General features: G+C 46.1%; 1 protein-coding gene across 1 annotated transcript in view; it reads right to left on the bottom strand.

Moving 5' to 3' along the window:
- Positions 1–1,774: 1,774 nt before the first annotated feature.
- The window catches only part of LOC136495826 (uncharacterized), a 36,241-nt gene continuing 10,409 nt past the window's right edge, over positions 1,775–27,606 (bottom strand). The window contains exons 3-4 of the mRNA XM_066491643.1: positions 23,427–23,656; positions 1,775–2,347 (exon numbers count right to left, since the gene is read on the bottom strand). Coding sequence (XP_066347740.1) covers positions 1,775–2,347; positions 23,427–23,642 — 789 coding nt within the window. The 5' untranslated portion in view covers positions 23,643–23,656. The remainder of the gene's footprint in view (positions 2,348–23,426; positions 23,657–27,606) is intronic.

Here is a 27,606-nt window from a genome sequence, read left to right as displayed (position 1 = left end):
AAAGTTAATCGGAAACAATACAATTTCACGAACTACGGAACTAATGATTCAAACAACGCGGCGAACCACATCCTTCTTGGTTGGAGGACCGCTAAATAGCATAGAACAATTATAATTTAACTCATAAAAAATGTAGACCGCTATAAATTTGTAAGGCCTCTACAGCCTGTTCGCTTCGCCGCGCCAATCAACCGTACTTTCAGCCATAGCTTATAAGCCAAACAAGCCCAAATGAACATGGCGCTAGTGGGAAAATAAAAATAGATGAATAAATCAGACACCCCGCAAAAAAAATCGTTCATATTTGGTAATTTGGTCGATGGCCACGGCAGGGCGGCAGGGCCTAGGAGCAGCCACACCAGGGAGGAGACGAGCTTGTCGAACTCCATTCCTTTCTCTGCACCCTTTTGGTAATTTGGTCGGTGGCCACGGCAGGGCGGCAGGGCCTAGGAGCAGCGACACCAGGGAGGAGACGAGCTTGTGGAACTCCACTCCACAGTGCCGTTGTCGGCGACGGCGTGTGGATCTCCGGCGAGGTAGAGGCCGAGGGGGCGGAGCAGCACAACCAACTCGATGCCTCTAGCTCGGTGAGGCTCCCGTGGTCGTCGAGGTTGAAGCGGAGGTATAGCTCTCGAAACTGGTAGGTCCTGCTCCACTCCGCAGTCGGCATTCAGCTGTTTTGTACCTTTGGCCACCGTGTTCATCTGCTCCGATGCCGGGGCGCGCCTGTCTTCTCTTGCGCCGTCATTCTTTTTCTCCCGCCAAAACAGCCAGATGCCGCACAGGATCTGCCCAAGACGCCTGTGTACCAAACAAGGCATAAGGCCAGGTGGAAGTTTCGTGTTAGTTTCATGCGCATTAAATAAGCTGATGAGACATAGTTTAAATGAAGAGAGATGAAACTAGTTTCATAAAATAAAATGAGTTTTATGGAGATAAAACTTATTTACACGGTTTCCAATACTAGAAAGTCTCGTAAACAGAGCCGTGAAACTCCAACTGAGATTAGCCTAATAGTATTTAGGCTTAATAAAATCAATATCCGAGCCCTGGATTAATTCCCCTTGGGGAAGGAACCCCTGTGAACTGAACAAGGCCTAACGGCTAATTTGGAAGAAGGGAAGGCACAACCAGGAATGAAAAATCCCAACACGAAGAACTAAATAATTATTCAAATTATTTCTCCATGGATTTTTCACCATGAAAAAAGTTAGGGATCCCAAAGGGATTTGAGTTTCTAAATTAGCCCTAAAAGTAGGCTAAATCAGGATGAACTCGTGTGAACCGAACAAGGCCTAAAGGTATTAGGCTTAACAAAATCAATAATTCAAACACCATTTGTTTCTAGAGACCAACACCGCAGAACCACTGGTCTATTTGATTAAAAAACTAGGGATAAACATTCAATCAGATCCAAAAACTGGGGATAAACATTCAAGTCAGAAAATGGTCATGTATATCAACCGAAGTTGCCACACGTTTACTAATTCTTATCCACCAAAGTTGCAGGGAAAGCCACTCTATATGCCTGGGAAATTCCTCCATATTTCAATCCAACCCTGGTGATAAAATAATGGAGAGAAGAAAAAAAATGTGAAACAACTGCAGAGTGTCATCCATGGCCGCTGGACCTAATAAAATGTGAAACAACTGCGAGAGTGTACAAAGACTACCTTATTACATTGATTCAGAGTCCAAGTTTACCACACCTATGTTTAGGAAAGTTGATCTATTGGACCCACTTTTTACATAACAGAAACAGAAAGTTATCAGCCTAGTAAAGGTAGCCCAGTCCAGTAGGCAACATCGACCAAGTCACCTTCACTGAGATTAAAGCAAAAAGAGTCTTTATTTCTTGAGTATCATGCCCATGGACTTTGGCCATGAAGGAACAGTAATGTTGGTTGGAACTGGATGACAATGCGTCTACTTTGAACTCCAAATTTATCGAAGAATCCCATGGTATGGCAACCACAGACCTCTGCAAGCCTCGTGACCCAGCGATGGCACCATGAAAGAGCCGGATTTCCTTATTCATCTGACTAGTTAAACAACTGAGCAACAAATTGAAACTGCATAGTACTTCTGATATCAGAACCTCTACAGTCGCCTCAACTGCAGAATTAAAACGTGAAAAAGTTATGTCAACTGCACCATAATTTCCAGGTATGCGCACTGTATGTAGCTGATCCCATTCGCCTGCAGAACCTATGAGTGATGCACCATCGATCAGCTGTAGGTCATTTTTTTCTTCTTCGCCTGTCTTGATCCTCATGTCATATTCAATTAGAGTAAGGTCGAACATGTCTATCCCTCGCTTAGGGCCGGTCATGTTGATGAGAGAACCCTACAAAATAAAATATTTAGTTGCCCTTCATGAAAATTAAGAAACATCTACAGCCAGATGCTCCCGTGTAGCGACATTTAAAACAGATATTATGGTTTTTTACATCGAAAACGGATATTATAGTTATAGTTGATAACCAAGATCTCCATCACGGATCAACCAAAATGGTTACAAAGTGCATAGTGGTGATAGATGTTAGATGTATATGCATGTCACTAGTAGAGAACAAACATTTGATCCTCGGTTAAAATGGGCTCTAGTCCCGGAATTTTTTGCGCCCGGGACTAGAAATACCTTTAGCCCCGGTTGGTGGTTCCAACCAGGACTAAAGGTCCCTGCCCAACGGCTACTATGCCAGACAGAGGTCGCAGGGACCTTTAGTCCCGGTTGAAGCCACCAACCAGGACTAAAGGTATACTTTTACTCCCGGTTGGTGGCTCCAACCGGGAGTAAAGGTCTACTCCCGAGCCGTGGCTGCGCCCGGGGTTGGAAAGTTACCTTTAGTCCCGGTTGGAGCCACTAACCGGGACTAAATGTCCCCCCTTTATATATCGGCCATCTCCTTCTTCCTCTCTGAGCCCGAGCTCAGTACATTTTGAAGCTCACTGCACTAGTGTTCTTGCTTCCTCCCTTCTTCCATTGTTCCTCCATCCATTCTTTGATTCCTCCGTCGATTTCTTCGATTACTCCGTCGATTCTTCAGTTGTAAAGGTTACCAATCTCATACTCTTATTTTTCACCATTGTCTTATGTCATTTTGTTCACTATATATATATATATGGTTTTTTATTGTGGTTTTTTTTTATTTGTAAGCAATTTGAGCTCAAAATCACTTCAAGCTTGCATATTTACATGAAAGAAGGTTAAAGTATATATAAATATAAACTTAGAAAATAGTTAGAAAATTATAGAAAATCCATACTAGTTGAACTTGCGGACCGTGTTCAGCTTGGCGAGCATGTTCTCTGCCGAGCGGTAACGGACATCAAGGAGGAGCTTTGATTCTACGAGGGAGACCGGCAACGGTCGTGGAAGACCGTGTTCCATTCCTCGTAGAATCGGAGCTCTTCCGTGGCCAAGTACGGTGCCGTCCGGTGGAGAAATGCTCGCCGAGATGATCACGTAAGCAAGTTCAACTAGTACGGATGATTATTTATTCACATATCCTGATATCGTCGCAGTAGTCTGTCAATCACCGTACCCAAACGTAGTGTATATATATAAATATAAACTTAGAAAATAGTTAGAAAATTATAGAAAATCCGTACTAGTTGAACTTGCGGACCATGTTCATCTCGGCGAGCATGTTCTCTGCCGAGCGGTAACGGATGTCAAGGAGGAGCTTTGATTCTACGAGAGAGAGCGACAACGGTCGTGAAAGACCGTGTTCCCTTCCTCGTAGAATCGGAGCTCTTCCTTGACCAAGTACGGTGCCGTCCGGTGGAGAAATGCTCGCCGAGATGATCACGTAAGCAAGGTCAACTAGTACGGATGGTTATTTATTCACATGTCCCGATATCGTCGCAGTAGTCTGTCAATCACCGTACCCAAACGTAGTATATATAAATATAAACTTAGAAAATAGTTAGAAAATTATAGAAAATCCGTACTAGTTGAACTTGCGGACCGTGTTCAGCTCGGCGAGCATGTTCTCTGCCGAGCGGTAACGGACGTCAAGGAGGAGCTTTGATTCTACGAGGGAGAGCGGCAACGGTCGTGGAAGACCGTGTTCCCTTCCTCGTAGAATCGGAGCTCTTCCTTGACCAAGTACGGTGCCGTCCGGTGGAGAAATGCTCGCCGAGATGATCACGTAAGCAAATTCAACTAGTACGGATGGTTATTTATTCACATGTCCCGATATCGTCGCAGTAGTCTGTCAATCACCGTACCCAAACGTAGTATATATAAATATAAACTTAGAAAATAGTTAGAAAATTATAGAAAATCCGTACTAGTTGAACTTGCGAACCGTGTTTAGCTCGGCGAGCATGTTCTCTGCCGAGCGATAACGGATATCAAGGAGGAGCTTTGATTCTACGAGGGAGAGTGACAACGGTCGTGGAAGACCGTGTTCCCTTTCTCGTAGAATCGGAGCTCTTCCTTGACCAAGTACGGTGCCGTTCGGTGGAAAAATGCTCGCCGAGATGATCACGTAAGCAAGGTCAACTAATACGGATGGTTATTTATTAAAACATGTTTTTGAGCTATAATGTATTAAAAAATGAGTATAGAGATATATATAATTTTATAGTTTCTTAATTTTATTTGTTTATAAAAGGAGAAATTTATAGTGTATTAAAAAATGAGTATAGAGAGTAATGGCAACTACTTCCGGGTCCTCGGCCTCTCATGGGTTTTCAAAGCGACTTAGGCCGGGCCTCCCTCTCATTCCATACGGCAAGTGTCGTGATGAGACGAAGATTGTGATGGAGTACCGAGTGAAGAAGGAGGGTCCCAACAAGGATCGTATCTTCTACAAGTGTCCGGATCGCAATGTGAGTTATTTTATCGTATTTAATGATTACGGTTAGTTTATACCTATTTTCATGATGGTTGTGATTAAAGTTCTAATTTTTTGTTTTAATTTCAGTGGGATGGCAGTGGACGATGTTCAGGCTTCTACTGGGAGGAAGAGTATGTTGAACTCGTGCAAAAATATCTTGCACAACAGGCAGATACGACGGCTAATGAGGCAGTGATCCAGCCGAAGAAGCCCAAAGATATTGCACAATCGGGGGATCTGTCTGTTTTAGTTGAGATTGATCGTGAAATCCTTGTGCTCCTGAAATGTATTTTAGCTTTAGTTCTTTTAGTGGTAGTTGGGATTGTCTACATTGTAGCGATGCTTTCATAAATTTGTATCTTTTATGGTGGCACACATGTTGTATAAATAATTAATTATGATCTAGGTTTTAATATGGTATTTATGGCATGTAATGCAGATGAGCCGACATTGGATGTATAATGCTGATCGCCGCTCCCAAGAGTTCATTGACGGCGTGCATTCTTTGTTACATGCGGCCGAGGCAAACAAACGCGATGGTTTCATGTGCTGCCCATGTGCCATATGTAAGAATACGGTGGAATATCCTTGCTCAAGGACTCTTCATTCACACTTGTTCAAGTCGGGTTTCATGCCAAACTATATTTGTTAGACGAAGCACGGAGAAACCAGTGTTGTAATGGAAGAAGGTGAAGAAGAACAATGGAACGACAATGATATTATTCCCGATGGTGCGTGCTTCAATGATACTGCAATGGGAGAAGCTAAAGAAGAGATAGCCACAGAAGATGAGCCAGCTGATGATCTTTCTCAGGTCATTCGTGATGCACAAAGAGAATGTAAAAGTGAAAAGGAGAAGATCAAGTTCGAGCGGATGCTAGAAGATCACAAGAAATTGTTGTACCCAACTTGTGATGCAGGGCAGAAAAAGTTAGGAACCACACTAGAATTGCTGCAGTGGAAGGTAAAGAATGGTGTATCTGACAAGGGATTTGGAGAGTTACTAAAAATCCAAAAGAAGATGCTTCCGAAGGACAATGAATTGCCCGCCACTACCTATGAAGCAAAACAAGTTGTCTGTCCTATGGGGCTAGAAATCGAGAAGATACATGCATGTCCTAATGACTGCATCCTGTATCGTGGCAAAGAGTACGAGTGTGGGATGAGTACAAATAGGAACACTTTGATCTGCGAGCATTGTTGTTCGTAACAATCAATGATTAGTCTTCTCTAAGTAATCTTTCAGGACAGTCAAACAAGGGATATAATGCATGCACACACTGCTTCGGTGATATTAGAGGTGTATTCTTGAAAAAATGTCGAAAGGTCGTGTACCTTGGCCATCATCGATTTCTTCCTGCAAATCACCCCGTAAGAAAAAAAGGCAAGCATTTTAAAGGGAAGGCAGACCACCTGACCAAGCCTCACAACCGAACCAGAGAGGATGTACCCGATATGGTCAATGATGTGAAAGTCGTCTTTGGAAAAGGACATGGAAGCCAACCTGTTCCGAACGACGCTAACGGTCACGCACCCATATGGAAGAAGAAGTCCATATTTTGGGACCTACCCTATTGGCAAGTCCTAGAGGTTCGCAGCTCGATCAATGTGATGCACCTGACGAAGAATCTTTGTGTGAACCTGCTAGGCTTTATGGGTGTGTATGGAAAGCCTAAGGACACATTTGGAGCACGACAGGACCTACGTTGTTTGAGAGAAAGAGACAACCTGCATCCAGAGAAGACAGATGATATACGCCATTACTTATGTCCTGCTAGCTACACTCTAAGCAAAGAGGAGAAGAAAATCATGTTTGAATGCTTAAACAACATCAAGGTACCATCTGGATTCTCCTCGAATATAAAGGGTATTATAAATGTGCCAGAGAAGAAATTCTGTAACTTAAAGTCCCATGACTGTCACGTTCTCATGACGCAATTACTTACAGTTGCATTAAGAGGAATTCTACCTCCAAATGTACGTCTAGCCACCGTGAAGCTATGTGCATTCCTCAATGCAATTTCTCAGAAGGCAATTGATCTAGCTAAACTACAGAATGATGTGGTTTAATGTCTCATCAACTTTGAGTTGGTGTTCCCTCTTTCCTTCTTTGATATCATGACACACCTCCTAGTTCACCTAGTCAAGGAGATTTTCATTCTCGGTCCTGTGTTCCTACACAACATATTCCCCTTAGAGAGATTCATGGGAGTCCTGAAGAAATATATTCACAACCGTGCTCGCCCAGAAGGAAGCATCGCCAAGGGCTATGGAACAGAAGAGGTCATTGAGTTCTATGTTGACTTTATTCCTGACCTTGTCTCGATTGGTGTTCCTGAATCGAGACATGAGGGGAGACTAAGCGGAAAGGGGACACTAGGGAGGAAACACATATATTGGTACGGATGATGATCATTTCAATAAAGCACACTACACAGTTCTATAGAACTCCTCTTTGGTAGATCCGTATATTGAGACACATAAGGATCTCTTACGATCCGAGTTTCCAGGGAAGACTGAAGCTTGGATTACGCGTAAGCACATGGAAACATTTGGCGGTTGGTTGTGAAAAAAATGTCAAGGTGATGAGAGCATCCATGAGCAACTGTATTTATTGGCTATGCAACCATCATGGTATATCGTCATATACAAAGGGTACGAGATAAATGGGAACATATTCTACACAGTAGCCCAAGATAAAAGGAGTACCAACCAAAGCAGTGGTGTCCGCATAGATGCCACAGACCCAAATGGGAATAAGCAGACATATTATGGACGCATAGATGAAATATGGGAACTAGAATATGCACCTAATTTGAAGATCCCATTGTTCAAGTGCCAATGGGTCAAGGTGACCGGAGGCGGGGTAACAGTAGACAACGAGTATGGAATGACAACAGTAGACCTTAGTAATATTGGGTACAAAGACAAACCATTTGTCCTTGCCAAGGATGTGAATCAGGTGTTCTATGTCAATGATATGTCTACCAAACCAAAAAGAGGGAAAAACGATAATGACTCAACCAAAGAGCCAAAGCGCCACATAGTTCTTTCAGGGAAAGGAGTCATCATGGGAATTGAGGACAAGTCAGACATGTCAGAAGATTATGAAAAGGATGACCGAATTCCGCCCTTCAAAGTGAACAAAGACCCTAGCATCTTGGTAAATGATGAGGACACTCCATGGTTATGGCGCGATCATAACCAAGGGACATACGTAAAGAAGAAGTTCACTGTTGTGCCCACTTGATAATATAGTGATTTAATGTAGTGTGTGTTTGAGATATTATGTAATAATTGTGAATTCAGATGTTTATTATGTCATGTTTCAAATTAAATCAATGTTTGATTTGGTGGGATTTCTCTCTCAAAAAGGTAAATTAGGATATTGAGTGATAAAAAATTAAAATATTAATGTTAAAATGATGTGAAAACAAATTTCCTGTCCAAAACCAATAGTTTTAATAATTTTAATTAAACACTATATTTTTGCATTAACGAAATAATAAATATTAGTTACATTATGTTTTATAATTGTAACAAAAAATAAAAAGTTAGGTTATAGATTTTTCCTATGTGCAATAAAGAAAAAGAAAATCCATATTTTTAACAAAATAATTTTATGCCTTTTATTTAATTTACTATGTATTTAACAAAAACTATTGCATTTCTATTGTATTTAACAAGACTATTGCTTAAAACAGGCGGGAAACAAAACTGCAGGCCAGCTTTACTCCCGGGTGGGAAGCCCACCCAGGAGTAAAGGTGGGCTGCAGTTTCGTGGCCCGCCAAAAAAAATCCTTTACTTCCGGTGCGTGTTACCAACCGGGAGTAAAGATATACCTTTACTCTCGGTTCGTAACACGCACCGGGAGTAAAGAGACCTTTACTCTCGGTTGGTAATACGCACCGAGAGTAAAGGACCTTTACTCCCGGCTGGTGGCTAGCACCGGGAGTAAATCTCCCTGGTATATAACCACCAGCGCCTGGCGCAGATCGATCTGCTCCTCTTCTTCCTCATCGAACACCGCCACCCTCTTCTTCCTCGCGCCGCCATCTGTTCGTCTTAATCCGTGACACCGCCGCCCTCTTCTTCCTCGCGCCGCCATCCGTTCGTCTTCCGTGACACCGCCGCCCTCTTCTTCCTCGTGCGGCCTCCACCATGCGCGCCCGTGGCCCTCCTCCACGCGCGCCCGTGGCCCCTCCACCGCGCCCGCCGAGGTGATCAGTTCGTCTCTCTATAGCTACGTACATTCTCAGACGGTGGATCGAGTATTATGTTTGGAAACATCACTAGCTAATGATCGTATGTTGATATGGGCAACAATCTTATTTATTCTGGTTCAATTATTCGTAGTTGTTTCGATGAACACTATTGGGACTGGAATTTTCCTAGCGGTTCGAAACTGTCAAGGAATGAATGAAATAAGCAAAACTGTCAAAGTATTTTTCTGACAACAAACCAGACAGTTTTGGCATGCGCGAAGTAGTTAAAACGTTACAGCAAATAAAATCTGCACAAACAAAAAATGTTATATTTTGCTGTGATACCGAATATAGATGTTCTAAAGTAAATTACAAATGTCCTAGATTTTATATACGCAAATATCATATAAAAATGAAGGAAAACTTCAACGTTTCTTCATTTATGAACTTTGAATACAGATATAATATATTAATGTTGCTAAAGTAATATGAGCATTACATATTTTTTCGGAAAGACTATCTTCAAACTTTATATCATCGCATCAGAGAAGTACTGTGCCTGTAGAAGAAGAAAATAAATTCTTATCATTTTGGAAATAGTAATGGTTATATTAGCAATAAGACACATATACTTACATTTCATAATGACTTATACTTACATTATCAGCATAGAATTTTCTCATATGATGAATGACTACATGGTTCACATGGTACATAGGATCACAACATCATGCACCAACACTGCCCCGGCCCGCCTCACGTCGTCGTCGTCAGCACACTGGCTCGTCTCATGTCGTCGTCGTCAGCACACCGGCCACCGCGCCGACACGTATATATACGTCATTTGTATTCATATGCATGTATATATACATCGCGGAGCACCGCCGCCCTCGTTCGCCCATGCATTTCTATGTATATGGCGGAGCACCGCCGCCCTCGTTCACCCATGTGTACAGACATATATACGGCGGAGTGGAGCACCGCCACTCTTGTCACACCACCCTCTCTCGCGGCCTAGTCGATCAACATTCGTATTATCATTATCGTTAACGCTAAACAATCACACCAGGGCAAACCGCGCTGTTGATGTCACCGACGTGGTTCGCCCTAGTCACCGACGCAATTCGCCCTCGGCCATTTATGTATAGCCCTAATTCGCCCTAGTACCGACGCAGTTCGCCCTAGTGTGGCGAATTGCGTCCGTGGCCGAGGGGCAAGATTTAATAATGCATATTGTTCGCAGATTTTACGCATGTAAGCAAAGATTTGACGTACTATATATTGGTTTTGTTTTTTGAAGCTAGATGGCCGAACCGAGAAACATGGATGAGGAGGAGTTGATGATGAATTTGATCAACACTGGCACTCAAGTTGCCAGCGATGATGGTGCTAAAAATAACGTGCAAGAGGATGCAGATGACGGGAGTCAGTACTTAGCTCTTGAACAAAATGAGCAACAACATATTGGCCAAGTATATATTTTTTATTATTAGCTATATATATTATCATATGTCTTATGTGTGCTCATGACATTAAAAATAATGTTTATGTTTTGTAGCCCTCTGGATCGACATCAACAACTACAACGAAGAGTAAAAATGTTCGAGGTCCCAAAAAGCCATTGGAGGGCCGCTTCATCTTCTCGGAGTTCAATATGGATATAGGAGAACCGGGGGGCCGAATAAAATGAAATTCGTGCACCACTGTGGTTACCTTGTACGAGACTGGCTCCCGATCAGTACCCGTGAATGGAAGAAGAAGACCAATGCTCCTCATATCAGTTTTGTCTCCGATCGTGACAAGACATTAATTTGGAAAGATGTCTTGGTACATTTCACGCTCCAAATAGATGGTGATGAATTGAAGGAGCGAGTTAGGGATTGGGCAATGAAGAAGATGGCCACCCAGTTTCAGACTTGGAAGAAACACCTATACACGACGTATGTCAAGAAGAACATAGCACCAGATTTTACTGTCCTAGGCCCGATCTCAAAGCAGAGGCCCTATTGGGATGAGTTTATACAGTACAAGACTTCGGAAGAGGGTGTGAGTCGGGTGATAAAGAACCAACGTAATGCCCAACAGAAGACATACCACCATAACTTGGAATCGGGTGGCTACCCGACTGCCATTAAGAAGTGGAACAAAATAGAAGCAGACCTTCTTACCAAGGGTATCAGACCAGAATCACTTGAGTGGGGAGAATGTGCAAAGAATTGGTTTTTCGCTCATGAGGGAACACTGGACCAGGAGACAGGGAAGTGCGTTTATGGCGCAAGACTGCAAGAAGCAGCAGAAAGATTGTTTTATGCTCAGAGAGCTACTGCTAGTGGTGCGTTCAGGCCCAACAGAGAGAAGGATGAGCTGACATACGCCATCGGGACTATTGAACATGGTGGCCGAACTAGAGGCAAAGAAAGTGTCTCGTGGGAGCATGGATTCCCTCAGGATAGACCTTCCTACAGAAGCCACCAGAGAAAGAAGGAAGAAGAGGCACAGTGGCTCCAGAGGTTGGAGGAAGCGGTGTGTGAAGCACAGGAGCGGGAAAAAAACCTTGAAGCAAGAATGCAGGAGGAAATCAGAAGGCAAGTGCAAATAGCAGTGAGTGCAAGCAAGCAGGCATCAGAGCCAGGAATCAACATTAGCCAATCTGTTTAGTTGAAAAGCAGCTGCGCTTCCACGGAGATACCAAATCAAGGGGACACAGGACTGCGCTTCCCTGTGGATGACGTCACTGAACCTTGTACATCGTGTGAGCTACACATTCCGAAGGAGAATTCCACAATCAAGGTGGCTATCAGTCTTGTTAATCCTATCGACCGAACCAAGACACCAAGGATTCATGGGAATATAATCCAAGAAGGATATGCTACTATCTCGGTAGATAAAGCTGAAAAAGGTTTTAGTGATTTGCCTCTTGACATTCCTGGAGGTGATGGCGAGAAGACTCTAGGAGAAGCAGAGAAGACATTCATTCTATGGCGCAAGCGCTACATCATCATTCCCGGGATGTCGGCTCCACCTCCTCCTGAACTACCTCATCATAGGTACGTGCGGATGAAAACACTACATCATTAATTTATATTGGCTTAAATAATTAACAATCTGCTCATAATAATATGTCATTCTTTTTTTTGTAGCAGATCCTCCCCCAACCTAAATCTAATTGTTCAATCGCCAGATCATCATAGTGCTCTGTACGATGACATTGTGTTGGAAGGCAAGGCTGCATCCACACCATCTCCAAGGAGGTCTCCAACGCCGCAGCCGCCACCTCCAAGGAGGTCTCCAACGCCGCTGCCAACACCTCCAAGGAGGTCTCCAATGCCTCCCCCGCCCCCACCTACCAAGAAGCCTAGCAAGAGGCCAGCCCCGCAAACGAAGAACCAGTCCCCGCCGGCAAAGAAAGCCACCGTGAAACCAAGGGCTATTCCCAAAATAATATCTGAAGAGAAGGAAGAAGGAACTGATGCATATAAAAAAGATATGTATAGATTCTATGACAAACTTAAAAAGAATCAAGAAGCAAGGAGAAATCCAGAGAAACCGTACTTCTTCGTAGCTCCAGATATTCTAAGAAAAAGGGTGGCTTCTTACCAGCAACAACAGCGGGAATCTCGTAAGTCGTCCAAATCAACATTATCGGACTATGACCGTACTCTCACCAAGTCAATTGAGGCGGCATAGAAAAAGAAGCGGGCAGGGAAAGGAGTTGCCCAACTCGGACAACAAGCGCACCAATCAGTCCCCCCGCTAGTTGTTGGTAATGAATATGGTTCGAATTTAGGATTAATGCATCAGGCAAACATACCTCCGGATGTCGATTTGGATCACCTTGGTGAATTTATTGATGAGACTGGTCTCGACCTTTACCAGATGTTTGGTGATGGAAACATTGAGAGTGCGGCGGAGGTTGATATTTAGAAGAAAAAATTTATACTAGGCCAGAGTCTATACAACCCTCAAGCCTTATCTGATCTGGGGACGCAAATGTACCTGCTAAACAAGTGGTACATGCAGGCGTCTACAGGTGGAGACTTCTGCGTTGGTGTCAGAATTAGAGATGAACATTGGTTCCGTGGCGATGATGTTATGTATGTTGACTTTACAGAATTTCATCAACTATGCCACCTGACCTCTCTGGATAAAGTTATCATTAGCTGCTATTGCCTGTAAGTAATAATTCTTTCGATCTATTATTAAACTCATCATATGTGTGTATATGCATATAAATTATCCTAACAAGTACTATATATATGCAGATTTACAATGACAGAGCTCAGAAAGGAATGCTGCAATGAAATTGGTTTTGTTGATCCCCATATAGTATTCAAAGACCCAGTTACTCTAAAGACTAATTGGAAGTCTGAGTCAGAGAGTAACCTCATGAACTTCTTAGTGAACCAACGCCACAAGAAGGATATACTCTTTCCCTACAACTTCAAGTGAGTGTTAATAATGTCGATCATCTTTAATGGCTCATATGTTGATTCTAGTTAATTAATGAGTGTTATGCGTTATATCCTATAAACACATGCAGCAATCACTGGATATTGATAGACATCGATCTGGTGAAAAGTCACTTGATAATCTATGACTCGATGAGAAAACCACAACAAGACTACCAAGATATGATAGATATTATCCAGAGGTAATTTCGGTATCTCTAGCAACTATATATACACACAAACATGATGATTAACTATATCTGATGACGTGGCAAATTTTTTATTGGGCAGTGTTTAGAAAACCTTTATTGAGAAGCAACACATGGGAAAATGCAAAGCGCCACTGAATGTAATCCCTTTGAAAGTAAGTCTCCTAAATCGCATCATCTTTATTAATTAAACATATAGCTTTCACCGGATCACCAGATTGGATGACAAATCTTTTTCTCGTAAAGTGGTGTCTGAGGCAGGAACAGGGAAACAATTACTGTGGTTACTATGTTTGCAAGTTTATCAAGGTGGTCTCCCAAAGAACTCCTACAGAGAGACTCAAAGTACGTTAAAAATACACTATATATTCATTTAATTATTATTCTTGATTGTGTTACTATGTCTTTATATATATATATATATATGTACATATATTAATTTATTTTTCTTTAATTCAAACCTGTAGACTTGATGGTTGGAGGAAAAGGTCATACGGCAAGACCAAATCAAAGCAATTCAAGAGTCTATAGCCGGATTTTTTAATGAGCAGGTCATCGATTCCATGGACGAGTTCTACTCCGACCCAACACTGCCATGGAAACCAAGCTAGAGGATGAGAGAAAACTTGTTATATCACAACAACTGTAATGCAATCTTTTTGTAATATATGCACATAAAATAATATAATGTAAAATACACATATGCATGCATGCATGTAAATATATATATGATGCATGCATGCATGCATATATATATATATATATATATATATATATATTATATTTCTATGCTTGAATTGTGTGATTTAATACATTCATTGTGCTTGAACCGAAACATACTATACGCACGTATAAATGTATAATTAGCAGCGTACAATACGACTTCGAAAACCTATTTTGAAAAGAAAACAAAAAAATGAAAAGAAAAGAAAAAAGAAAAAAAAACCTTTAGTCCCGGTTCGTATTACCAACTGGGACTAAAGGTGCCGGCCATCGTGGCATGTCAGGAGGCACCTTTAGTCCCGGTTGGTAGTACGAACCGAGACTAAAGGTTCTCCTTTAATCCCGGTTCCTGACCCGGGACTAAAGGACCCCCTTTAGTCCCGGATGCTTGCTCCCGGGTAGGGAACCAGGACTAGAGGGGGTTCTCCACCAGGAGTAAAGCTCTGTTCTCTACCGGTGTGTATTTACCTAGACTATAGGATGCTCTTTGCACTTTGTACTTCTACACTTTGAGGCTTTGGAATAGATGGGCTTGCATTCTCTAACATGGTAACAGAGGTTGCTGTGCAACTCCACCTTTCTTCTCTCTCGTCCATCCCCATTCTCGCGGCTTCTCGATGTGCCACGGCCACGCTCTCTACAGCCCCGTGCGGACGCTCATCCACGGTCCTGCTTCACGCAACTGTGCACCCGTGGGCCGTGGCCCCGCATCGACAGCTGAGCTCGCGCTCGACCCTGCTGCCTATTCCGCTCCAGTGAGTTCTACCTGACGTCCATGTTCTGCTGCTTTTATGCATGAAAGAAGAGAAGAAAAAATAAGGAAAAAAAAGGCAGTAGACTTCATGGCTTTGTCCGCCCAACCAGGTGCTATCCCTATTCCTCTGTGCCCAATCGTTTTCAACGAAACTAATTGAAGGGAGTTTTCTTCCACATGAAGGGTTCACATGGGCGAGCAATAGCTATGGGGCTACCTCACCGGTGAGCAAACATGTCCGCCAAATCCTACTCTTCCCATACCGCCCACGTACTCACTAGATGTAACCGATGACATCCAGAGTGGCTTGCTTGAGCTGTTTTGAGGCTGAGATAGATGCCTCCCAGTCCGATCGTGCTGTCTACAAGATCTGGTTGTGTGAGGAGGCCTGTGTGAAGGCCATCTTGTTGCGAACATTGACGTTCAGCTCTCGATGTCCCTCAGAGATCTCACCACTTAACACTTGATGTGGGATCACCTTCTTCATAGTTACGAGATTCGTAACAAGGCAGTGTACCTTGTTATTGGGGAGGCTCAGCATCGCAGTCACTGCCAGATTTCGGTTGTCTGGCATTGTTTGGAAAAGTTGGGTGCCGAGTTATGAGGTGTTAGCACTTGCAGATGTTGTGACCATCACCAAAACAAAAGGGACTCTTTGTCTTCACGAGTTTCTCTCAACTTCATCATGGGAGGAGTTGTAGAGTCGTTGACTCGTCGTCGTCCACAGCCATCACTTAACGAGGCATTGCCTGAGCTGCGGTTGAGATGCACCTTCATTATGGCTACCACACCTCCCACGGTTGCAATGCCCCAGTTATAATAAGCTAGTAGTTGGCCCAGGTGGTGTTGTAGTTGGCCTAGGTGGCGTTGTAGTTGGTGGGTCTACTACCACCCTGGAAGTTATATGAGGGTGACGTCGCTACAAGCTTAGCATCTCCAGGTTAATCCTTTTACACAAAGTGAGATCGAAAATGTAGAAGTAATACGATATGTAGGCCCGTTCCACATAAGGAGTTCGATCATAAGCATATTTGGATGTGGGGTGTTACATTGGTACGGTGTCCTCGTCTCCACGGTCTTCCTAGTCCTTCATGGTGGTGGTGGTGGTGGCCTCCTCTCCTGTCGTTGTGGTTATTGTGACAACTGACAAACTTGGCCATGATAAGTGTAAACGTGATTAGAATACATTGTCATTCATATCATTGTACAGGTGTACATATAGCCGGGGTAGCATGCAGCCAACCACACAGGCAAGATTACAGGCACAATCAATCAAGGGTAGCCTACTATAAATACAGGCACAATCAATCAAGGGTAGCCTACCATAAATACATTAGCCTACTATAATTACATTGTGCTAACACTCTCCCGCAGTCGGAACGGGAGCACAACGAACGTTCAGGCTGGATCGAAACTCCTGAAACACAGAGGTTGGGAGACCCTTGGTGAAGACGTCGGTGTACTGAGATGTCGTTGGGACATGAAGAACCCGAACTTGGCCAAGGGCGACTCGCTCCCGAACAAAATGGAGATCAATCTCAACATGCTTCGTGCGCTGATGTTGGACTGGGTTGGTGGAGGTAGACAACACTAATGTTATCACAATAGACCAACGTGGCTCGGCGAGGTGGGTGGCGAAGCTCCATGAGTAACTGACGCAGTCAAGAAGCTTCAGCGACACCATTTGCCACAGCGCGATACTCGGCCTCTACACTCGACCGGGAGACCGTGTTGACGCTTGGAGGACCAGGACACCAGATTATCCCCGAGGAACACTGCATAGCCAGAGGTCGATCGGCGAGTGTCGGGGCAGCCGGTCCAGTCAGCATCAGTATAGACAACAAGCTCAGTAGGTGACGAGGGGCGCAGAGTCAAGCCAAGTGACAGAGTGCCCTGTAAGTAGCGTAAGATCCGTTTGAGAGCAGCAAGATGTGGCTCTCGAGGATCATGCATATAGAGACAGATCTGCTGGACGGCATAGGCAATGTCGGGACGAGTGAATGTCAGATACTAGAGAGCACCAGCTAAACTACGGTAGTGTGTGGAGTCAGCAACTGGAGGACCATCTGCGGACAATTTGGAGTGCAGGTCGACGGGGGTGCTGCAAGGCTTGCAAGCACTCATCCCAGCGCGCTCCAAAATATCTAGAGTGTACTGCCGCTGAGGGAGGAATAAACCATCGTCACAGTGTGCGACGGAAACACCAAGAAAATGATGAAGCTGGCCCATGTCTGTCATAGCAAACTCACGTTGTAAGGCGGCAATGATATGTTGAAGAAACCCAACTGAGGAGGCAGTGAGAACAATGTCATCAACATATAATAGCAGATAGGCGGTGTCGGAGCCCCGATGATATGTAAACAACGAAGTATCTGACTTGGCCTCAACAAACCTAAGGGACAGGAGGTGTGTGGCAAACCTGGTATGCCAAGCACGAGGAGCCTGCTTCAGACCATAAAGAGATTTGTTGAGTCGACAGACAAAATCCGGACAGGACGAGTCAACGAAACCGGAAGGTTGGACACAGTAGACTGTCTATGTCAGAGTGCCATGTAAAAACGCATTCTTGTCATCAAGCTGATGAATGGGCCAATGCTGAGAGATGGCCAAGGACAGAACCACCCGAACTGTCGCTGGCTTGACCACTGGACTGAAAGTTTCGTCATAATCAATATTGGGGCGCTGTGTGAACCCCGTAGAACCCAGCGAGCCTTGTAGCGATCAAGAGAACCATCGGCGAGCAGCTTATGACGATAAATCCACTTGCCGGTTACCAGATTGACGCCAGGGGGCTGAGGAACAAGACTCCAGGTGTCATTGGCGAGAAGTGCATCATACTCAGCTTGCATAGCAGCACGCCAATTGGGATCTAACAAAGCATCCCGAACAGAGCGCGGCAATGGCGACATGGGCACAACGTGGAGGTTTAGAAGATCCACGGGATGCGCAATGCCAGACTTGCCACGTGTGCACATGGAATGCACATTGGTGACTAGGGTGATGGAGATCGGCCTGGTGGCAGCAGTGCAGCCGGTGCCGCTGGCAACAACCTGCGCACGAGCGTCAGGGGCAGCAGAACCGGCAGCACTCGGAGGCGCCGTGGAGGACGAGGTGCCAGCGCGGCTGGCAATAGCCTGTGCGGGATGCACAGGGGCAGCAGCGCTGGTCGGCTGGGGCAGCACAGTAGAACTAGGTAGTAGTGGCCCAAGTGACTGCGGCACAGGGGCATGCTCCGGAGCGGCTACAGGACCATGCACGTGCACAGGGCCATGCACCGATGGTGATGAACCTGCAGGTGCGGCTACAGGGCCACGCACGTGCACAGGGCCATGCACAGCATGCGGCACGGCGGCAGCTGACGGTGGAAGACCTGCAAGCACAGCACGGGCTCCAGGGAAGGGAGTGGTAAAATCATGTTCATCAACTAAAAAATCCAGGGCGGAGGATGCCATGGGCATGGTGGACATGGCAGAGAAAGGAAAAAAGATTCATCAAAAATGACATGTCGAGAGATGAGAATGCGATTGGATTGGAGTTCAAGACACCGATAGCCCTTGTGTTCCGGGGGGGGGGGGGGGGCGAGTTTGTGAGGTGCCGTGGATGACGTGTTGGGATAGCAGGCACAGTCGAAAACCCGAAGATGGGCGTAAGAGGGCTGAGTGGAATAAAGAGAGGTGTGAGGGGTCAAAAAAGCGAGGGTTTTAGTGGGGAGCCGGTTCACAAGATATGTCGCAGTGTGAAGGGCCACAACCCAGTAAACCAGAGGGAGGCTCGCCTGAAACAAAAGGGAACGCATAATGTTATTTATGGTGCGAATAGAACGTTCCGCTTTTCCGTTTTGTTGGGATGTATATGGACACGACATGCGGAGTGCAACACCGTGGGAGAGGAAGAATGGGCGAGCTTGAGAATTGTCGAATTCTCGGCCATTGTCGCACTGGATGCTCTTGATGGTGGTGCCGAACTGCATGCGAATATGAGCAAAAAAAAAATAGTAAGAACAGAAAAAGTCTCGGGTTTGAGGCGAAGAGGAAAGGTCCACATATAGTGTGAGCAGTCATCAAGAATAACAAGGTAATACTTATAGCCTGACACACTAACAATAGGAGATGTCCAAAGATCACAGTGTATTAAATCAAAATTATGAACAGCCCGAGAGCTGGAGGAACTGAAAGGAAGACGCACATGACGACCAAGTTGGCACGCATGACATATGTGGTCTAGATCATCCTTATTACAAGAAATAACACCGGAACTGATAAGTTTGGACAGAGCTTCACGCCCAAGATGCCCGAGACGACGATGCCAAAGGGAAGTGGGAGTGGCGAGGAACGCGGTGGCGCTGGTGGAGGTGGGGTAGAACAGGTAGAGGTCGCTAGAGCTATTGCACCTGGCAATCACGTTCCTGGTGTGCAAGTCCTTCACAGAAAGACCAAAAGGATCAAATTCGATGGAACAGTTATTATCGGTGGTAAAACGATGGATAGAAATCAGATTCTTAATAATGTTGGGAGACACCAAAACATCGTTAAGAGCAAGATTGTGACCCGGGAAAGAAAAAGTGTGTGATCCAGTGGCAGTGACAGGAAGTAGTGCACCATTTCCCACAACGATAGATGAAGGAGTAGATGAAAAAGGTAGGGAAATGGTAGAGAGTTTACCAGCGTCCGCGGTCATGTGGGAACCAGCCCCTGAATCGGCGTACCACTCGGGTGATGGAGCCGACGGGTGGAGCGTCATGGTGTTGAAGGAGTGCGCCAGGGAGTCCTGATGCCATGAGCCCCCGTGGGTAGGATTCCAGGGCGCCGCTGGAGTGACCTGGTGGGCCGGTGAGGGCGCCTGGAAGGCCGGCAGTGCCAGTGGTGGAGGCGCGGCTCCCCTGTAGTACGAGCCGGCGCTCCCGAAGGACGGGCCGTACTGAGGAGGCGGAGGGCTGTAGGTACCACCATATGGCCACCGAAACCACCATGCTGACGAATGGCGGTGAACGCCGGAGGTGCCGGTGGAGGGCGCCCAGACCGGTCGTAGGGCCACATCTATACGGTGTCGGCCCACGGGTGCGCGAAGGACGGGTGCATGCCATCGTGCACGCCTGGGGCCGCACCACCAGGGGGCGCTGATGGGCTGTCGCGTCCACCGCGTCCGCGACGGCGACCGTTGCGCTGGCCACCAGTGGGTGCACCAGGAGGGCGCGCAGGGGGGAATGTCCCCGGGCGTGGAGGCGCTGGTGCCCTGGGCACCGTCGGGCGCGGAGTGGCAGCAATGAGAGCGGATGGCGGCGATGGTGGCCGGGCGTCGATCTCCATCTCCTGCAGCAGGAGGTGTCCGGGCCTCTGCAAACATCGGGAACGGGCGATGCATCTTGAGGATGGACACCATATGGCGGAACTTGCCACTCAAGCCACGGAGGAGCGTGAGCACCAGCTGCCGATCGCCGATGGGGTCACCGAACTCGGCGAGAGAGGTGGCCATCGACTTGAGATGGCGACAGTAGTCGGTGATGCTCAGGGCGTCTTGGCAGAAGTTGCGGAACTGCGTTTCGAGGAGCGCGCGGGACTCCCGCTGGCCGAGGAACTCGTCCTCGAGGTAGCACCAGGCACCGCGAGCGGGTCGCTACCGCATCATCAGGGACTGTTGCAGATCGTTGGAGACAGTGCCATAGATCCACGTCAAGACGATGCAATCTGCCTGCACCCATGCCGGGCGCGAGGGGAAGGCCTCGTCATTGAGAACGTGGCGAGTCAGGGCATATTTGCCAAGGACGGTGAGGAACATGTCAGCGGCGGGGGCAGCGATCGGATCGGCGGCTGGCGAGGGTTGAGGAAGAGTAGCGGATCGTAATCGCGATTGATACCATGTAAACGTGATTAGAATGCAATGTCATTCATATCATTGTACAGGTGTGCATATAGCCCCGGTGTAGCATGCAGCCAACCACACAGGCAAGATTACAGGCACAATCAATCAAGGGTAGCCCACCATAAATATGGGCACAATCAATCAATGGTAGCCTACCATAAATACATCAGCCTACTATAATTACATTGTGCTAACAACAAGGACTGTTGCAACGTGGTAAGCGTTCCTCAAGGCTAGTCATTCCACCACTTCGCAGGACCCTCGCTCGGTGTCTGTCACTAAGTAGGAGGTCCTTGACCTATTCCGCACCTTACTATCGCAACGCAGACCTTAGCACACGTGACAACTACTTAGGCTTCTGGTTCTACCCTTCCTCCTCACCCAGGTATCTCATAAAAGTGGTTCCTTGACTCTGATGTGTCCTTTCATATGATTTCTGATTTGAGTCATTTGTTGTCGATGTCATCTCTTAGCACATGTGACAACTGCTCAGGCTTCTGGTTCTACCCTTCCTCCTCACCCAGGTATCTCATAGAAGTGGTTCCTTGACTCTGGTGTGTCCTTTCATATGATTCCTGATTTGAGTCATTTGTTGTCAATGTGATCTCCCAATCCGCCTCTCATTGTTCAGACCGCTGATGGCATGTCTCTTCTCGTAGCTAGTCGTGGCACCCTCTCTACCTCTTGTTTTCATGTTCATATTGTTTCACATGTTCCTAACCTCACAGTGTACTTCTACACGTTTCCCCTTTGGAGCTTTGGAATAGATGGAGTTGCATTCTCTAACAATGGAGAGGGGAACTGGACCACGTTATTCATTTGATTTTGTTTCAAATCCCAAATAAACACAAGCATGTGTAAAATGAAAAGAAAAGACTTATGTAGTGATGGGATCATTAATGTTATGCATCTGCATATGCCTATAAACAAAACAAAATCAATGTGTTGTACTAAGCAGCAGCCAATAGTCCAAAACTACTTCTGGTATGATTTTTTTTTGTAATACATGTCGCTCCCAAAGTTTCAAAATTTAAATCTGTTCTCATAATAAATCATCACTTCATAATATAGCACTCCTTTCGTCCATCAATGTAAGGTGTCTTAGAAGGACAAAGTCTTCAAAAGTAGACTTGGACCTTTTGATATCTCTAAAAATATTGTCGATTGCTAAAAAATCAACATCATATAGTTTAACTATTTTTTGCAACTTTTGTACACTTAATATGCGTATATTTTGACTATTTTTTTTTTGTCAAAATTTAAAATACTAAGGCCCCGTTCGCTTGGAGGAATTTTGGAGGAATCTGGAGGAATTTGTGAGAGAAAAACACTGTTCCGGATGAAAAAAGAAGCGGATCAAGTCGGGTTTAAGGGTACGCGAACGGGGGCTTAAACCCGGCTTGATAACTTTTCAAAATCAGAATACACCTTGGGCGAAGATAGTAGCGGCTTATACAATCGAAAGTATTGCACTACTATTCTAGCATTTTAAACAGATTAATCACGAAAGCATTTTTTATGTAGCTAAGACAAAATATTACATGGAAGCTATAAAACAACATAGATCTATGGAACAACGTTATACTAATCCTATTTCTATGCAGTTTTGACCATGTTGTAGCATCCACCTAATAGGACATGTGGGTAAACTGCCACCAATACTGCCCAGGGAGCTTTGTGTGTATGGTTCGGAGAACCATGGGGAATGGGATGGGGCAAGCCCGGTTTTTGTGGTGCGGCAGATGACATCCCTCTTGATACCTATGAGCTGTTGGCGCAAGCGCGTGGGCAGACGGAAAGCGGCAGCGAGGGCCGCAGGGGGCGTTGGCATTGGGCAGCAACACTCAGGCAGAGGGGCGAGGCTAGCCGCGGGCGAGCCCAAAATCAGACACAGGCAAGGGCATCGACGGGCGAGTGTATTTATGGACGTGAGGTGAGGGCACGGGCTGATGACACCAGCCGCAGAAGCGAGGCTGCTGGCAAGGCTGTTGCGTGGAGTGCTAGGCAGCGGCTGTGGTCTGGAGGGTGTTGGGAGAAAGAACCATGGAGGGCGGCGGCCATGGCCTAAAGGGAGAACTAGATGAGGAGAGAGAAGGAAGAAGGAAAAAAATAATAGAGGCTGACAGGTGGACCCCACAGTCAGATGTGTGATCCAAATTTTCGCATCCTTAAACCAAACAAAAAAAACAGGGACCGTCCCATCCCCTCAAACAAACGAAAGGCAGGGACGGTTCCATCCTTAAAAGGACTGGGTTTGGTCCGTCCCATCCTACTATGTCCCCGAACCAAACACGCACTTAGTGGACAAGCCTTAATACTAAAGATTGTAAGGTAGACATAATCCATGAAATAATTGTAGATGAGTATGGATGTGCACCTGTTCCACAACGATGGGATCATCCCTGCTAAAATTGACAACATAATTAAGCAATGGATCCAGCTGATCCTGCACTGCTATGTATCCATACAACTCTACTAAACCACCATCCACTTGCGACAATTCCAAGGACAAAATTTGCAGCATGCGACGAGAACAATGTAGCAGACAAGTTCCATTGTGAATGATACACTTTGGGGGATTCGATAATGTCATTGCCTCCAACCGAGCTTCACAAAAAGTAAAGTCAAATGTGAGTTTATAACTTTAAATTAATGCGGTAAACAAATACTTGACATTTGAAAAGTACATATGCTATATGAGTATATATGGCCTTATTGGAAATTTTTCCATTCCATCTACAAAGTAGAATAACTGCAGAAGAGTAAAGGAGGAGAGCAACCTCTATCCTTCTAATGGGATGACTCCTAATATCATCTACAAGAATATGGCAATAAGATATCCACAAGAGATGAGTCAATCTACACTGCAGCTATTGCAACAAGCGGACACACAACTAGAAGGGGTGTAAGTTCAGAAAGCCTACAAAGCCATGAGAAGCTACAGAGATGCTTGCAGACCTACAGGGTCAGGAGGAACCATTAAAAGATTAAGGGAAGACTACCTCTACAGCAAAGTAGGTAATACTCTTTTGTTCACCAACCTTCTAGACAATAGAACTTCACTTCTTAATACTTTTTTCCCTGTCACAGGTAAGGTAAGGCTTCCTGTGTTTGAGTTCATCACACAAAACTTCAACCAAGCAATTACTCAGAGCAGCAAAAAAACAACTCTTCCACATTCCAGTTTCATATCAAACATGAGGGCAGTAACAATAGATGTTCCACGCACAACAGCAAGCAGGGAGGTTAGACAAGTATTGAAGAGGGTTAAGGTGGACAACTGCCAAGATGAATTGAAATCACTCAGTGAGGCAATGTCTATTTTTGAGTAGCAGTAAAAGAACACTCATAATTTTGCTAGGTAAGTGGAACATATTTTGGTAAGTGGTATACATTTTGGAAAGTGACAACCCAGTCCTCATGTTAAAGTTAAACAGGGGCATTGCAAGGCTTGGTCGGCCCTTTCCACACCTGTCCTTTATAGGTTGTTAGTATGTGAACTACCAGAAGGCTTGTGTTGTTGCTTGTGTGTTGCTGCCTGATGAGTAGTGAGTTGCTTTATGCCCCTAAGTACTTTCCATTTCACATTTTAGTTGTCAGAGAATATTATTCTTTTATTGTCACAAAATACTTGAGAAAATAAAAGTAGAGAGCTACAAATAAGAAAACATATATATAGAAAGCAAAAAGGGGAAAGAAAATTGGACTAAATGCATGGTTCTTTTGGGTAGCTGGACATGCAGTCCACAGGTCACGCGGTTGGCTGGCAAAGTTTGTTGGGCTGCAGAGGCGTGGAAAGGAGCATACAGCCCACAACATGAGGACCAGCGCAGCAGCAGCAAGCGGCCAAACGCTCAGCAAGCAGGACAGTTAGTCCCCGATTGTCTACGCAAGCAGAATTTATGTGGAGTTTGGCTATAAAGGGGACTGAAGGGGTAGGGAGGCCACAGTGTGCTACTACACTACTACACCTGTGAAGTAGCAATTGTTTTTCTCGAATATGCAGGACGGCATATCATATTAAGAGAAGAAGAGTTAGGCCAAAATGGCCATACGCAGCGCACACGCCTACACCACTTTCCCGTGATCACCGGGCTATACTTTTACATTTGCGCCAAAGACAGATATGTTGACCAGCTGGACCAACTCCCAATTACTGGACAGGGGGCCTAGTGGTAACCACGGCACCAAGTCCTTTCGCACCTGCAAGCACCCAGAGTTCAGATTCCTCCCACGCCAGTAGGAAGGTTCTGTCCACTCTAGGGGTGATCCCATTGAACATCACATTATTATTCCTCTCTTTCCAAAGGGTCCATGCCCCTAAAACGACCAAGGAGTTGAAACCATCCCACACACCATTGCACATTCGATCATTCGCTTGCTGCTACCGTAAAAAGAAATTGTTACTGTCCGTTTGGGGTGTGACGTCCAGAATCCCAAAAAATCTCCATAGTTGATGCCAAAGCTGCCGAGCGAAGACACATGCCGAGAGTAGATGGTTAATCGTCTCATCTTCCTCGTCACAAAGTGGCAGTGATCCGGATGGGAAAGGCCACAGCGTGCCAGCCTGTCCACTGTCCAGCAACGGTTGTGGGCCACTAGCCATAGGAAAAATTTGCATTTCCTTGGAGCCCAGGTTTCCCAAATCAGGTTACTTGGTGCAAAATAAGTGGACCCATTGAAGAAGGCCTCATAAGCTGATATGGTGGAGAACTTACCCGAGACCTCAAAGCGCCATTTATGAACATCCTCAGTATCTGGCTGTAACACCACCTCCTGTACCAGGTCCCAAATGTCAAGGAACTCAGATAGAACTGCCACCGAATAGTGGCTTTGGATGTCTTCAAGCCATCTGTTGTTTGTCAGGGCTTCCTGAACAGTTCTCTTGTTGGCTCTCCTCTTGGGGACACAAGCAAATAGGTGAGGGGCCAACACCTCAATGGAACATCCATTCAACCATCTGTCTGTCCAGAATTTTGTGTTTTCTCCATTACCAACAACCGAAATTATAGCGGTAGCAAAAAGAGACTGGGCACAGGTATGAACAGGGACTGGGAAAGCCGTCCATGGCCTCACAGGTTCTGTTTTTCCCAGCGACAACCATCTTACTCTGAGAGCCCAGCTAAATTGCTGCAGGTCCAATATTCCAAGGCCTCCAAGTTCCTTAGGTCTACTAACCTTTGGCCATGCTATCAGACAATGCCTTCCATTGGCTTCTTTCCTACCTCGCCATAAGAAACTCCTACAGATCTTGTCAACTGCCTTTAAGAACCAGTGGGGAAAGTCTAAGGCAGTAGCCACATAGATCATCATAGCAGTAAGAACGTGTTGAACTTGTATGGCTCTTCCTGCTCTATTCATCAGATCCGCTTTCCATCCGGGAAGTTGGTCTGCAATTTTGTCAATGAGCTGTTGAAGCTGCACTTGAGTTAGCTTTCTGAGAGTGTTATGACCGGCACCTATTATACAAGGCGTAGGCCCATTACTGGCTAGGGGCTGCCGGCCAGGGGGGGGGGGGGGGGCCTACGGGCCTAAAAGCCCATAGTTATTTTATTTATTCCTATTATTATTAGAGAGAAGTATAAATACTTGTAAAGACTTTGAGATTGGATTAAGCAGAAACAGAGTTGTTTCCGGCTTCCTGAAGGGAGCCGGGATTTCCTAACCCTAGCCGCCTCCTGTTGTTGTCGCATGAACAGTCCCGCCGCTACTGTAGCACCACGAGAGTTCTAGGGCTGCAGCAGCAGCTGCCGCACTCTCGCCGCCACGGCCCCTCGCCGGCGTCGAGAGTACAGACCACGTCCTTCCCTCTTCCACCCTTATAACCTACGCAGTAACGCTGGTAGGGCATCAAGTCCTATCAACTTGGTACCAGAGACCTTGCCGATCATGGCCTCCCCCGCTGCCTCCACGGCTGCGCCTTCGCCGGCGATTTCCACCGCGCCGCTCTCCACCACAGCGCCTCCCGCAACTTCAGGCGTGTTGGTGACCCCGTCGCTGCCGCTGGGATCGGTGGCTGCGCCGGCCCCGGTATTCTCGCCGGAACAGATGACGGCGGCCATCGTGGACCTCAGCCACTGCATGCGGGAGGTCCAGGAAACGCTGCGGGCGCTCCTCCAGGGACAGCTGACCATCACGCCGCCGCTGCCCACACAGCCACCACCACCCCCTCCGCCGCCGTCATCAGCCGCATCCTACCCGGCCATCTCGTACCCCTACGGGATGCCCAGCGCGGCACTGCCCTCGCCACCGACCTCCGTATCGCTGCCGTCGACACATGTTCCGATCCAACAGATTCGTTTTCCACCGTCGCCGTCGCAGATTCTAGCATGGGCGCTCAGTTCCATGACAGAGCCAATCTACTCCACGACGACACCGCGGGCGTCCATACCGCCGGCGCTGACGACGGGCGCTGTCGTCGCTCATGGTGGGCCGTTCGCAGCAGGCACCCTCTATGGAGGTGTCGATGGCACGCTCCTCCATGGCAGCAGCCTCCTGCCGCACTCCATCGCCTCACCAACCATCGACAGCTTCCCTGCGGGTGCTAATCAAGGCGG

The sequence above is a fragment of the Miscanthus floridulus genome, chromosome 12, assembly GCF_019320115.1.
Source record: "Miscanthus floridulus cultivar M001 chromosome 12, ASM1932011v1, whole genome shotgun sequence".
Lineage (NCBI taxonomy): Eukaryota > Viridiplantae > Streptophyta > Magnoliopsida > Poales > Poaceae > Miscanthus > Miscanthus floridulus.
This window is presented reverse-complemented; position numbering and strand designations above follow the sequence as displayed.